This window comes from Aricia agestis, chromosome 19 (genome assembly GCF_905147365.1).
Source record: "Aricia agestis chromosome 19, ilAriAges1.1, whole genome shotgun sequence".
In the NCBI taxonomy this organism is placed as follows: domain Eukaryota; kingdom Metazoa; phylum Arthropoda; class Insecta; order Lepidoptera; family Lycaenidae; genus Aricia; species Aricia agestis.
In genome coordinates, this window is record NC_056424.1 from 3,567,169 (window position 1) to 3,581,693 (window position 14,525).

General features: G+C 34.9%; 2 protein-coding genes and 1 long non-coding RNA gene across 4 annotated transcripts in view; 2 read left to right on the forward strand and 1 right to left on the reverse strand.

Annotated features, from left to right (window-relative positions):
• Positions 1–593, forward strand: part of LOC121736316 (nuclear pore complex protein Nup98-Nup96) — a 50,001-nt gene extending 49,408 nt beyond the window's left edge. Inside the window, exon 49 of the mRNA XM_042127411.1 lies at positions 574–593. The gene's annotated coding sequence lies outside the window, so the exon portion shown is untranslated. The remainder of the gene's footprint in view (positions 1–573) is intronic.
• Positions 594–1,525: 932 nt separating this feature from the next.
• Positions 1,526–4,760, reverse strand: LOC121736495 (zinc finger protein 62 homolog). 2 transcript variants are annotated; one of them, XM_042127719.1, is made up of 2 exons: positions 3,420–4,760; positions 1,526–3,347 (listed from the first exon to the last, which is right to left on the reverse strand). In XM_042127719.1, exons 1-2 carry the CDS (start codon positions 4,666–4,668, stop codon positions 1,852–1,854), a joined length of 2,745 nt encoding a protein of 914 aa, XP_041983653.1. In that variant the 5' UTR covers positions 4,669–4,760; the 3' UTR covers positions 1,526–1,851. The 2 variants fall into 2 exon arrangements, with proteins under 2 accessions (XP_041983653.1, XP_041983652.1); XM_042127718.1 differs by having other exon boundaries at positions 1,526–4,760.
• Positions 4,761–6,953: 2,193 nt separating this feature from the next.
• LOC121736496 lies at positions 6,954–9,428 on the forward strand. Its single transcript, XR_006037030.1, has 2 exons — positions 6,954–8,571; positions 8,990–9,428. It is a non-coding gene; the product is annotated as an uncharacterized LOC121736496 (long non-coding RNA).
• The last annotated feature ends 5,097 nt before the right edge of the window (positions 9,429–14,525 follow it).

A 14,525-nucleotide genomic window follows, 5' to 3' on the forward strand; every position in this document is an offset into this window, starting at 1 on the left:
TCCTGAAGATATTTATAAAAATAAAAATTAGATTAGGCTCTATTTTGAAGGGGGAAGCAGAGGACTACCTTATCTCGATTTACTGTAGATATCTGTCTCTATCACAATATGCGTGCCGGCGCAGGGTGAAGCGTAATGGCAATAGTTTCTTCGTTTAAATTCTACTGCACCCGCGTTCCCTCATAAGGTCTTTAGCGGCATAGTTTTCAGTAATGTGTTTACCTATCATGTAACATTTCGATTTTGCTTGTGAGTCAGTCTTTTCGAACTATGATAACACCGTTTATATGTATCCTATGACATTACCTATTACTAGTTGGGCTGGATCTGTTTTATATTATACAAATACATATAAAATGTATAATTATGTTGAAAAAATTCCAAAGTTGTAATGTAAGTGATTTTGTAAAGCGTGATCACAATGTATAATAAAATTTTAAAATTATAAATCGTCAACATGTGATCGCTTTGATTAAACTTATTTAACTTGTATTTGATTTGTAAGTAAATAATTTTGTATTGTTAAGTTGAAACTTTAATAAATAATTTTAATTTCTTTGCGGTTTTCATTACCCACTGATCTCCATTATACATTGTATAATGGAGGTCAGTGTCATTACCAAACACGGCGCAGCGCAGACGACAGACTATCCGCGACGCACCGATGTGCCCTTTACTTTGTGTTACACGACTGTGACCTTTATTCTGTGGAAATAGAACCTCTATTTCCACAGACTAAAGGTCACAGTAGACCGACATGTATTCTTATAAAGGTCCTATACTTAAATTAAATAGAATAAAAAAAAAAGGTCACAGTACATATATCAACTCGGAAAGGGATCGTCACCGTATCGCCTTTCGCCTCGTCGTCAACCAGGCGTCAACCTAACGAATGCACGTAACCGAAGCGTGTCAGTAGCGCCTGCACGTCAACTCGACTACAGGTAGGCGACGCCTCGCTTACAAGGGGAAAGGGGCAAGGGTGGACGAAGCAACGTAAACTTAAGTACGGAGAGCCGTAGGCGGGTGGACGACGAGCCGTAAGTGGGGGGACTGCTAGTTGACCACGCGTCGCATCTCGGTTCGAAGCCTGTTCCGAGGCGAGGCGATTACGTTACGGTTTCGCTTAGTGTGCGTTGCAGTAGGGAGTTTCATACAAACAATATTGAACGGCTCGAGGCGATACGGTGCCGATCCCTTTCCGAGTTGATATTCGTGCTGTGACCTTAAAAATTGCGTCACGGATAGTCTGCGCTGCGCCTGTTCAAAGCTTCGCCAAAGGAAAGCATTTACGCTTGATTTATGCAGACAAAAAGTAGCCACATGGTTCTGTGGTCGAATATTTAGGCAAGATTAAGGGCCTGTTTCACCACTTCCTGATAAGGCTATCCACCAATTAACTTGACAGATCAAGTATGGAGAATCTGTCAAAAAAGTTGTGAATAGCCTATTAGGCACTTTATCAGAAAGTGGTGAAACAGGCCCTAAGCTTGATAGGAAATTTCGGATAATGTGCGGTCGGGCTAAAGGATGTGATGACGTGAAAAGACGCGTAATATTTTTTACTTTTATTAATAGGCTTAATATCTATGAACTTTTACAGTAACACATATTTCTGGGCTTGTTACTGGCGTAAGGCAATCGGAGTTCAATATGTGACACTGAACCGGGTTGATAATCTTTGATTTATGCAACTCAGCTTTTGTCTTTAATGTGAATATGTATAGAACTTCAATATTACAGAATATTTTATTTTCATGTTAATACAAATAGCCATACTTAGCCAAGCAAGTAAAGATTATGAATTATGAAAAGTAAGAATTTAAAACAACTACATAATATTCTTATCTCTTAACTGATTTTCTGCCGTCTTTTTGGTTTGTACACATTATTCATTGCTTTTTCCATAGCCGACTTTATGTCATTAACTTTTGGCACATAGTGCTTGTTTGGTTTAAATAATTTCTCTACGTCTTTAGTTCCGAGAAGATGGGCCAATGGATTCACTGATACCAATTTTATACCCCCCGGTAAAGTAACAGGTTCCGAGGACTCCTCTGGAGGTTGGCCTTGAGGAGGTTTATTGGGTGCTGACTTCATTATATCCTTCATACTTATAATCTTGTAGAATGGCGCCTCCGATTGTAAGTGAGCAATTTTAATATCCCCATAATTATGAAAATTGGGAATGACTATGCTATTTTGTGCATCTATAATATTCTTGTTTTCTTTAACATCATCTTTTTCTTCGGTATTCAACATGATCTCCTCTGCTACTTCTGGTATTTCGTCCCTCTCATCTACCAACACATTATCACTATCGTAAGCATTATAATATGTGTCATTATTTTCTACTGAAAATTGGCTTAAAGCCATTTCCGGCTTATGCACAGGTTTATGTACAACCTTAATGGTTGCTTTCACGTGAGATACATTTTCAGGTTTGAATTTGACAGGCATCTGCAACTTAGTAGACTTGATAGGTGATTCTGGTTTAAATCTAGTCATTTTAATTAGTGGAGATCTGTATCCTCCTCTTGTTTCCTTTATTGTAATGCTGTTGGTGACTTTGATTTCTTTAGAGCTATCTTCCGGCATAAAACTTTCAATAAAAGATTTAGCTGATAAATCATCTTCGATCAATGTCAACACGGCCGGTGCACTATCATCTTCTGGTATGTCGACTTTATGAATAGTTTTTCTGAAGTTTTCGCGGAGTGCCACAGGATTGGGTGTGCCTTGTACTGCGTTTTTACGTCGTTCCAGAACTTGTTTTAATGTTTCAGTTAATTTTGAGCTCGTATGTTTTTTCTTCATGTGCTCATCGAGTGCCATTCTGGATTTAAATGTTTTCTGACACTTTATACATTTTTTCAATTTGAATCCCACATGCAAAGACATGTGATGGTTGTAGTTCTGATAAGTATAACAGTTTTTGTTGCATTTTATACACACAAATTTTTTTTTTCCCCTTCTTTTAACAAGTAAGTGCACATCCCTTTTGGTCATTTCAATCAATGGAACATCTGAGTCATTCGACGACACTTCAGTGTTATAATTTTGCTTCCTTTTATTTCTCGCTTTCAATGCTCTAGACCTCTTCTTGGATTTACCTTTTTTGGTTGTTTTATCTACATCAGTTTCAGATTCCTCCTTAATAGACCTTCTTCGTTTTGAAATAGCTTTTGTATTACTTTTATAAGCATTACTTTCACAGTCTAGTTCTATTTCTATATATGTTTGAGGTGTCACAGCTGGATTAGTTTTATTTCCCTCCACATCAGTTTCACATTCTGTTTCTATGTCAAGAGAAAGAGATGGAATTTTATCACTATTGTCAATATCAGTCTCACATTCTGTTTCGTCATCCAAATTTTGTGCAGGTTTTGACTGAGTTTTCTCCCTTCTATCAACGTCAGTTTCACACTCTGTTTCTGTAACATTTATAAAATCAGAGTTTTCAACTGTTGAGTAAATTTTTGAATTTTCTGTGCCTTTGATATCGACAATTTGATTTTCTTCCAAATATTCAGATAGTATATTATACGGCTGAAATGGATTCTCAGATTTTTTGTCAGTGAAAAATACTTGGTAATCCTTATCAAACTCAACGAAACCGACACTTTTGTGGTCTAGTTTGATGTGGAGAGTAAATGACTTACGTACTCTGTATTTTTTGTCACAAATTTTGCAAGTATACGGCTGCAAGTCTCTATGATATGTATAATAATGCGCAAAAAGATATTTGGGATGGTAGAACGGAATATCACATGAGACACACTTGTATTTGTATAAGTGAAAGTTTGGTTTATGAGTCCGATCAATATGTTTGTTTAGAGCTACATTACCAACAAACATTTTCTTACAAAGCTTGCAATTTATAATTGGTATACTTTTAGGCGTAGTCTCTTTTTTAAATGCTTTTTTATGGCATTGCTTAGCGTGGTTCTCAGATGTTCCGCTTTCAATTCTCTTCTCGCAGATTCCACATTCACTCCATTCTATGCTTTTATTACATTTTCCATTCAAATGATTGTTAAGTCGATATTTATGGCAGAATAGTTGACAACATTTATCACATGCGAATGGCCTTTTACTCTTAGCTTCTACATGCTGCAGGAACTTATCAATATCGGAGGTAGTAAGGCCGCAGCTTACACATTTATATGATTCGTGTGTGTATTCAACCGTAAAAAACTTTTTTATATTCATATGTAATAATGAAGAAAGGATGGGAAAACATTCCTGTAACATTATACCTTCGCTAGGGTCTCTGTAAATGCGGTGGTTTTTGTACTCATGGGCAGCCAGGATGTCTTTAAATAGGAAGGTTTTGTCGCAATGCGAGCATGATTTGTATTTCCATTCGCCATGCTTCTTTTCATGTCTCCTCAAGTCTTCCTTGTTGAAAAACACTCTAGTACAATATTTACACCAACGTAAGCTTTTTATATGATACGTTCTTAGATGTAGTGCAAATTCTTCGACGTCCTTGAAGAAATTACGGCAAACACAACAGTACCTGTTTAGAGTAGCTTCATTAAGATGAATTTGAATGATATGTTGACTGAGGTCACTTGTGTCTAGAAACTCGGCAAAACAAATACTGCAGGTATTTTCGTCATCCAAGAATTCTACATTGCTTTCTACATTATCCATATTTTCCATGTTATTCACATTCCTCCATCAGCACAAAGCTTCAAACTCTGTATATTTTAAACATTAACAATATTTTATAATATAATCACACAACTCTAAAATAGAATTTATAATTTTTTTTTTTTTTTTTTTTTTCTTCTATTTTGGCAACTTGACACAAAGGATGCGTATTGTGCCACAGACAGGGTAAAAAGGTAAGGAACGGCGGAAGGAATAAAAGGAAACGGAATTTGGAAGAAAGTTAATTAAAACAGTGTGGTAAATAATTAAATTCTACAATAAACTAAATGACATATAACTTAATCTAAATATTAATATTATTTAATGATAAGTAATTAGATATACAATTATATACATATTTATCATTGGAAGCAAGTAGTATATTTACAGAAGTAGGAAATGGAATAGGGATTAAAGACAGTTTATTATACAGTTGGGAATGATCATGGAGGGAACACGATAGGATAATGTGGTTTAAGTCACCTACTTCTCCACAGTCACATAAATCATCATCTTTAACGCCAATTCTCCTAAGATGCGTTGGAATGCACATATGACCCAGTCTCATCCGAATAATTGATGTTGTTATATTTTTAGAGAGGAATATTTTAGAAAACCAGGGCTTAGTAGGGATCTCTGGTTGAATTATACGATACTGTATAGCTTTTGTTTGGCTACTCAAGGCCCACAACTTATTCCAAGATTTCAATAGGGAACTCCGTGCCAGAGCAGCCAAATCATGCGCATAATTATTAAAAGGGAACAAATCACCACTGAAAACAGCCTCTTTTGCCAATTTGTCGGCAATTTCATTGCCAACAATTCCGCAATGGCTCGGTATCCATATAAAAGTTATTGAAAAGCCTTGAAGTTTACATTGATATAGAAGGTTTCTAACTTGGACAATAATTGGATAACAATTTTTTGATTTAAAAGGAAATTTAATCAGGGATTGTAGAGAGCTTAAAGAATCTGTAAATATTAGTGTCTCTTTAAGCCTGCCAAGTAAAATATACTCAACAGCCTTAAAAAGGCCGTAACACTCTCCTGTAAAAACAGATGTTTCAGGCGGAAACTTTACTTTTTGTACAATATTATATTGTAAATGGTAGACACCAACTCCAACACAACTATCTGTAGTATCCTTAGATGCATCTGTATACATGTGGTGGTAACCCTGCCAATTGTTATTCGTGATGTACTTAAATATATTGTTAGCAAAATATGTATCTGTTTTTTGAATGCCAATGTCAAGTCTAATATCTGGCACAAGCGTTAGAGCTTCATATACTGAATCAAATAATGGAAAAGTTTGAGAACGAAAAGTGGGGGCGTCAATTACTAAGAATTTACGATAACTAGTAAGAAGTAAGGGGTGAGATTTATGATGCCAGTATTTATTATTACTATGACACAGTTGAAATAAAGTTCTAAGTTTTGGAATTAAGGGATGATTTTTAAATTGATAACAACGAATAAAATATTTATCCGCCAGATATTGTCGACGGAGTTGGAGAGGAGGTTCGCAACATTCCAACTGAAGTGCGTTTATTGGAGATGATCTCATAGCTCCGCAGATTATACGCAAGGCTTTCGCTTGTATTTTGTCCATTTTTTGTAAACCAGTTACGCTACACGGCTCCAAAAGAAAAGTGCCATAATCTAGGACACTCCTAATTATTGCATTATAAATTAATTTCATAGTAAATGGATGTGATCCCCACCAGACACCAGATAAACACCTTAACATATTATTTAGAAGCCGCTCACATTTGGAACAGATGTAATCGATGTGTGCGTTGCCATTTAATTTTCCATCTAAATATAGCCCTAAAAATTTGACTTTGTCTTTAACGGGAATTGGCACTCCATCATAAATAATAGTAATAGGAGGAGGCATACGCATACGGGTAAATAAAACGACGGAACTTTTATTGATGGACAAGTCTAAGCCATGCTTGTCCATCCAAGATTTTAACTGTTTCAAAGCGCTAATAAGATCTCTACATGCAATATTTATCGAACTATTGATTACATAAATAGCCTTGTCATCTGCATATTGAAGTAATTTTATGATACTTAAATCTAGACAATTTTCTAAGTCGGATGTGTATATATCGTAAAGTAGTGGACTTAAGACTGACCCCTGAGGAATGCCTTTTCGAACAGTTCTAGTTTCCAAAGAGTTATTTAAAATTATTATTCTTTCTATTAAAATATTAATAATGAAATTTACTAAAATTAAAGGCAAACCAAATTGAATTAACTTTTCCTTTAGGATACTTATAATAATATTATCATAAGCAGAATTTATATCCAAAAAAGATGCAACAACAGATTTATTTTCTGTGAATGCTGTGCGTATATCTGTGGTTAATATGGCAATATTATCTATGGTACCTCTACCTTTGCGGAATCCAAACTGTGTATTGGAAAGGAGGTTATGTTTTTCTACAAACCATTCTAGTCTGTTTTTCGCTAAATGTTCCGCAATCTTTAATAAAACAGAGGATAGAACAATGGGGCGATATGATGAAGCCAAAGATGGGGGTTTGTTGGGTTTTGGTACTGGAATAACTTTTTGTTTTCTCCATGAAGTGGGTAAATTACCAGTTATTAAAATTTGGTTTATTAACTTGAGGTAGTATTGTAAAATTTCCTCATCAGCATGTTGAAAGAAAGAATATGGAATGCCATCTAATCCGGGAGAAGAATCTTTTAAGTTTTGTACTACCCCTTTTAACTCTTCTTTTGTAAAAAGCGAATTTAGGTCTTCAAAATTTACATTTTGTAAAGGAGGAGGAGGTTCAATAGAAATAGTGGGAGGAGCTAAATTATCTAGAAACTCAGAAGCTAAAGAGTCAGATATAGGATGAGATGGGGTAGTGAATGCAGATCTATACCGTCTTATGTTTTTCCATACTATAGTAGGATGAATACCTGGATTTAATGATAAGCAAAAATTTCTCCAACTAAGTAACTTCTTTTTCCTGAATAATTTCTTAGTATCCTTAACACAATCAAGATATAGCTGATAGTTGGCTATGTTTGGATTTGTATTATATTGTTTTTCAATCTCTTTCCTATTCTTAATGGCAACTGTGCATTCTTGATCCCACCAAGGTGGAGATGGTGTATGATGACGTGAAGTATTTTTTTTTGGAAATGATTCATCAGCAGCTTTTATAAATGCTGCAGTCAAAGCCTCAGCACATAGTGACTCATTTTCTGATGATATTTCAGGAAGAAAAGATAACTGATTCCTGAGTGAAGTTTGAAATTTATCCCAGTTAGAATTATTGTTAATATGATACTTTATTGATTCAGACTGATTCAATTTACTTTTATCTTTACCTGGAAATGATAGAATTATAGGAAAGTGATCACTTCCATGACTTGACTGTAACACATTCCAATGAAAAACAGATGATAGATTTGGTGAACATATTGACAAATCTGGTGCACTACAACCTTCATGAGGAGCAGTGCGCCGAGTAGGTTGGCCGGAATTGAGAATACACAGTTTATTATAATCTATTAAATCTAAAACTTCGTAACCCCATTGATTGTCTTTGTGACTCCCCCATGACTGATGCTGTGCATTGAAGTCTCCTAGAATTACTACTGGTTGTGGTAATTGGCTAATAATACTTTTTATTTCAGAGAAGATGTAATATGAAGGATGAGGTATATACAGTGAAACAAAACATATGTTATTTACAGATGCAGCAATGATTGAAAAATCAGAGTGATGTGATGGAAGAGGAATGTGATGAAATGATTGATGGTGTTTGATGAGCATGGCTGTACCACCATACCCATCTGATCTGTCTTCCCTGAGACAAGTGTAGCCAGAAATCCTGAAAAGTGATTCCGGCTTGAGCCATGTCTCTTGTAAGGAAAGAACAATAGGTTTGTATTTATTAATTAAAAAAATAATTTCGTGTTTTTTACTAACCACACTGCGGCAATTCCACTGGACTACGTTGTCCATTGTTGGAAGTGGTATTAATTTGTGATTCAGTGGTGAATATGGCAGCGTTGGACGGTGATAAAGATGATAATGATGTAATCAGTTTGTTTAATGCTAAAATTGTTTCTTGTATCGAATCCATGTTAATACCGGGAGCTGGATATGCAGATCCATTATCTCCTAATGGAGGATTATAATCTTTTATTAAGCTATTATGTGTTTGTCTGTCATACCCATTTTGTTGTTTCTGTGGCAATTTTGGTTGTTTGAAAACAGTTTTTTTATATGACCGTTGCATTAAATTCAAATTCTGTTTATTATTATTGTTGTTGAAAAATGATTTTTGTGTATTTACAGGTGATGATGATGAAGAAGTAGATGATATTAACACGTCAGAATATAATTTTGAAATGGGAGGATGTAACTTAGAAGCTTCTGAGTAGGATAGACAATTGTGAGCCATTGACTCCTTAATTGATTTTTGGCGTTGGAATTCTGGGCATTTTTTGTCAGTTGCAATGTGCGAACCGTGGCAAATACAACAGTAAATAGACTCCTCTTCAACTGAGCAACTATCACCAGCATGCCCTTGGCCACACCTAAAGCATCTAGGTGTTGACCGACATTGGTTTTTGACATGTCCGTATCTACAGCAATTGAAGCACTGTATTGTAGGGAATATATATAAGTCTACAGGAAGTGCATTATAGCACATGAAGACTCTCTTTGGTAGCGTCTGTCCGTCAAATGTTATTACCACAGATTCGGTGTTATTAAATTGAGTGGTTCCATTCACTATTGTTTTTTTCTTTAACCTCCTAATTTTTAGTATTTCACCACATCCAATTGGTAAAGTAATATTATTTATAACATCATCATCGGACCAATCAGCAGGTATGCCTCTAACTAATCCTATTCTACTCACCTGAAATGATGGAATAAAAGATTTAAATTGTTCTGAATTGAATTGAGGGTTACTTATAAAACTATTGGCTTCATTATATGAAGAAAAGGCTACAGATAATCGGTTTCTGGCTATTTTCTTAATACTACCATCTACAATATTTTTAATGTTATTTGTTTTCAAGTAATGGCCAAACACTATAGGGTGAAAGTTTGTTTTCATTAGGTGACTTTGGTACCTTTTGTATATGGACAATATACGGAGAGGAGTCTGTATCTTTATACAGCATCCTACCGACCCGTGAATCTAAGCCCTGGGATTTTTGAGTTGTATTCACATTTGGTTGAGTTTCAAGGATAATGTCTTGTTTAGGAATATTGTGGTTTTCGGTATCGCTAAGACACATGCAATTGATATCAGGCTTGGCCTTTTTCGGGTCTTTTTTTATTTTTTTCTGGCACTTTTTGCAACGCTTCCTAGGAATCGCTGGACGTTTTCTGGTATTTACAGAGCATGAGGTGTCGGTGTCCATGCTCGAATCGTTCGATATAGTAACATAATGACCAACGGGGGGACCAGGTCCCCCCGGGTCGGGCTCCTCCATAATATTCTTATGAACTACGATATATAAATGAAAACTTACCAAATAAAATTAATATATACAAAAACTAAGAAAATTAAAACTAAAACTACACTATTTAATTAACTAATTATAGATATAAAAATAATTTTAAAAATTTCCGAAAAAATACCGCGTCCGCCCTTTGCGAGTTCCCGCGCTTTTTTCGATTTATAATTTGGAAAACTGGATTTTGGATTTATTTTTTTTACTTCTTCTTTGGCCAAAATGCCATTGACCACAGAATAAATAAGGCGTTGTGACTTGTGAGTGAGAGGCTTGACTCAAGCCTCAAGGCACGAAGCACTACGCATGTGCGCTTGAGAGTACCATTGAGGTACTTTATCTATGGAGAGTATGTGCACACTCAAGCCGCTTGAGAGTGTATCGTCCAATGGAAGGTATTACACGAATCAATATTATCACGATTCCTTGTTAATATTGATGGTGTAATAGGCCGAATCGCAGTATCATTATGTACACACTTCAAATTCAAACACTTGTGAATCGTGTGAATTGTGATACTAGAAACATGATAATACTGATGCGTCATGCGTGTAATACCTTATACCTGCCATTCATCGTCCAATGGTATCGTCTCATAGCATAAGCTTCGTGACGATAGAGGCATTTATAATATAATACTGTGATACTGCGAATTGCGATTCAGCCTATTACACCATCAATATTATCACGAAATCGTGATAATATTGTTGCGTGTAATACCTGCCAATGAAATTGGTAGCTGTGGTCTGCACTTTGCACTGTGCAGTGCATAGACTTATAATATATACTGTCGTAGTGCAGTGTGCTGTGCTGTGTGCAGCGCCTAAAGCCGGCGCCAGACATGGGCTTCAAAGTTTGAGCTAACTTTGCACAAATAGGAAAATGCCAGCAATTCATTTGCACAAATAGGCAAATGTCAGTGCCACACTTGGTGAATTTGCGTATTTGATCACATGTCTGACACCCGCCTTAAAGTTTTATCAGGCGCTGACCATCATCGTGAAAGTTGTGATTTTTTTTAAACCTTTAAATCGTTAATTTTGAAGAACATTATTTTTTACACCTAAAATTGTTTGTTGCGGGCTGCGGCCCGCGACACCAAGGCCAAAACATGTTTGTGGCCCACATGAAAAAAAGGTTGGTGACCACTGGTGTAGAGTGTAGACTGTAGCCGGTTTTTTTGTTAATTGAAACCCTGTGATTGAAACCGTAGACAGAGCAAAAGTGGTTTCTTATTTATGATTGAAACCGTACCGTATTGAAACGTAAAGTGTCGCATCGCGCTTGCGTCGCGCCGCCGCTGCGCTAAGTGCCACGTATAAGTGCGTCAAGAATGTCTAGGAGGCGAAACTTTTTTTTTAAGCAATAGCAACACTCTTTTGACATTTGTCCCTTTGTTGTATCAATACTCTATGACATAAAATTTACAAAACAAAGATTTTCAATTTGCTTAAATTTAGTTTTACAATGTGAAAACTACATGTTACTGTGATTAATATTAATAATTAAAGTGAAAGACGTGTCATAATGCTGAAAATTTGAAGATTTTCATTGAAGAAAAATAGTAATACGCTAAAATATCACTGAAACTCTGATCGCAAAATCGCCATAGTAGCAGGTAAATAAGCGTTTGTTTTATCAATTTTATATGTTTATTTTATTGTATAATGGAATTCTAAGTAGCCTGAGTAAGTATTATGTGGTATAATAAAACAACAATTTTACTTAGACCTTTTGTTTACGTAAACAATGAACTGTCAAAGAAATCTATCATATAACGCGCCTAACAACGATTGATACTTTGACTTAGGTGCTTTGCGTAATTATGTATCTTAGACGTAAGTACCGTATATAAAATTCTCGTGTCACAACTCACAGTGTATGTGCTTAACTCCTCTTTGATGCAGCGTAATATAATATAATTATTACGTTTTATGTTTACAGGTAGCAGAAAAAGCGTTTAACGAAATAACCGAAATGACTGGGAGAATTTATGCTATCATTTTGAAACACTGAAAATAAACACAAGGAGTGGGAATTAACCCTTTATTAGGATATCCTAAATTCAATATTGAAGAGCTGATTATTGAAGATGAAAGTGCCTCTTCACTGTGACACCACTGCTGTACATGGACCTAGAAAGTGGCGATGATTCTGTTTCCGGCTGCATTGTAGAATATTATTTGGATGATCATATTTTATTAAAATAACAAAACCCTGTTTTTCACTTACTTATTTTTAGTATTTTCTTAAATAAGTAGTTCCATAATAAAAAAGGAGTGAGCTTCTCTCAGCTCTCACTGGTCATCAAAGTAGCTCTGCAGCTCTCAGGGAGAGGGTACTTAAATAACAGGTGTTATAAATTCATAATAATATGTAGCACTAGTGACTAGATGTTCCGGTGAACTTCGTGTCACTTATAAACCTTCCCTGGACTTCCAGGAATATTTTAAGACTAAAATTAGCCACATCAGTTCAACAGTTTAATCGAGTTATTGCATTTTTATATAGTCCGTCAAGAAAGTGAAGAAATTAAAAAGTGGCAACATAGTAGTGTCATTTCTTTTTAGGGTTCCGTACCCAAAGGGTAAAAACGGAACCCGATTCGATTTCTGTCCGTCTGTCTACAGGCTGTAACTCAAGAACGGTAATAGCTAGAGAGTTGAAATTTTCACAGACTATGTATTTCTGTTGCCGCTATAACAACAAATACTAAAAACAAAATAAATTAAATATTTAAGGGGGGCTCCGATACTCGATAATTTTTCAAACATTTTTTGCTCGGTAACAATGATGACAACAAGTAGGCATTTGAAATTTTCGCAAAGGCCATAATTATATGTGTTATTTAATAATTATTAATAATATTTAAATAAAATAAAAATTTAAGGGGGGCTCCCATACAAAAACACAATTTTGGCTGATTTTTGCTCTATAACGTTACGGAACCCTTCGTGCGCAAGTCCGACTCGCACTTGACCGATTATTTCTTAGATTGATTTGAAAAGAATGACACTACGATGTCTGTTTGTTGTTTTGTTGTTGTACGACAACAACAAAAATATTGTAAAAAGCTACGTAAAAAGTAAGTAAACAAACCTATGTAAACAAATAATTGTAAAATGAGTTTGACAAAATTGTCATGTCAACCTGATTGAATGTCACTCGAGTTTAAATACACGAAAAATGTGTACCGAACACATGCATAAATACACATGCATAATATTCGGGTCTTGATTCGGGTCAAATTTTGTCATAAAGTCATAAACCTATAACGCTAGACTAACAAAGAGTGCGAGGGAGAAGAAAATCCTTTATGGAATTATAACAAGATGAAAAGAGAGAGGCAGTCTAATGAAAATTGTAACCACTTTTATTTGACAGGTCGTCAAAAGTCGTCAGTCGTTTTTATGCCCTTTCGGTATTTCCAATATATTGTTCAATTTGTTTGTTATTTTTAATAAATATTATTATATTTAAAAATTGTGGCTTGTGCTGTATGTGTTTGCAGTGTAAATCATAAGAATAATCCTGAAAAATATACATTTCACAGGTAATTAATCTTCATGTCCTAATTGCTACGATGTGTTTATTTTTGCTATATTCTGGCTTTAGTTCTCTATTTCAAATAAAATATTGTGAATCCTCCCTTTTACTTTCATATTTTGCGTAACTAAAGGTACTATTGTTCTTATATTACACAAAGTTTGAAGAAAAATTTTTCATCAAAATATTTTACATATACGTTAGTGCTTGAATCAAATTTATCGATATGCTTATCGATATTTTACAATAACATAAAATTAAAATAAAAATCATTTACCTTTATATTTATCACCTTAAGCCCAGCCGCACATTATCCGAAATTTCTGATGAACTGAACTGAACTGTTGCACTTGTTACTGAAGCAATTATTAAAAATAAACAATTATAAGCAATTATTGCTTTTAGTTCATTTAGACCCAATTTCACCAACCTCTGTTTGTTAAATCCTAACAAGGCATTACTTAACGGACCTTGGAAAATTAAACAGACTGTTAAAATACAGAATACTTATGTCCCATAGTAAAAAATAAAAATTTAACAGCGGATTAGTAAATGCAACGTTAAGTGAACAACGAGTGAATAACATTCAATTCGTTCGTTCTTGTTATAAGGCGACGAAATTGCAATGTACAAGTTTAATACAATATGTTGGCTGCAATGTGTCATTTTCACCTTATTCGTATAATACGTCATCTGGTCCAGATAATGCGACCAAATTAAAATATCACTGATCGCATATATTTGTTACACTACAATAGTTCTTTTTAATTTACCAGGTTAATAATTATGATCTGTCAAAGCTGAAAACATGAATCATG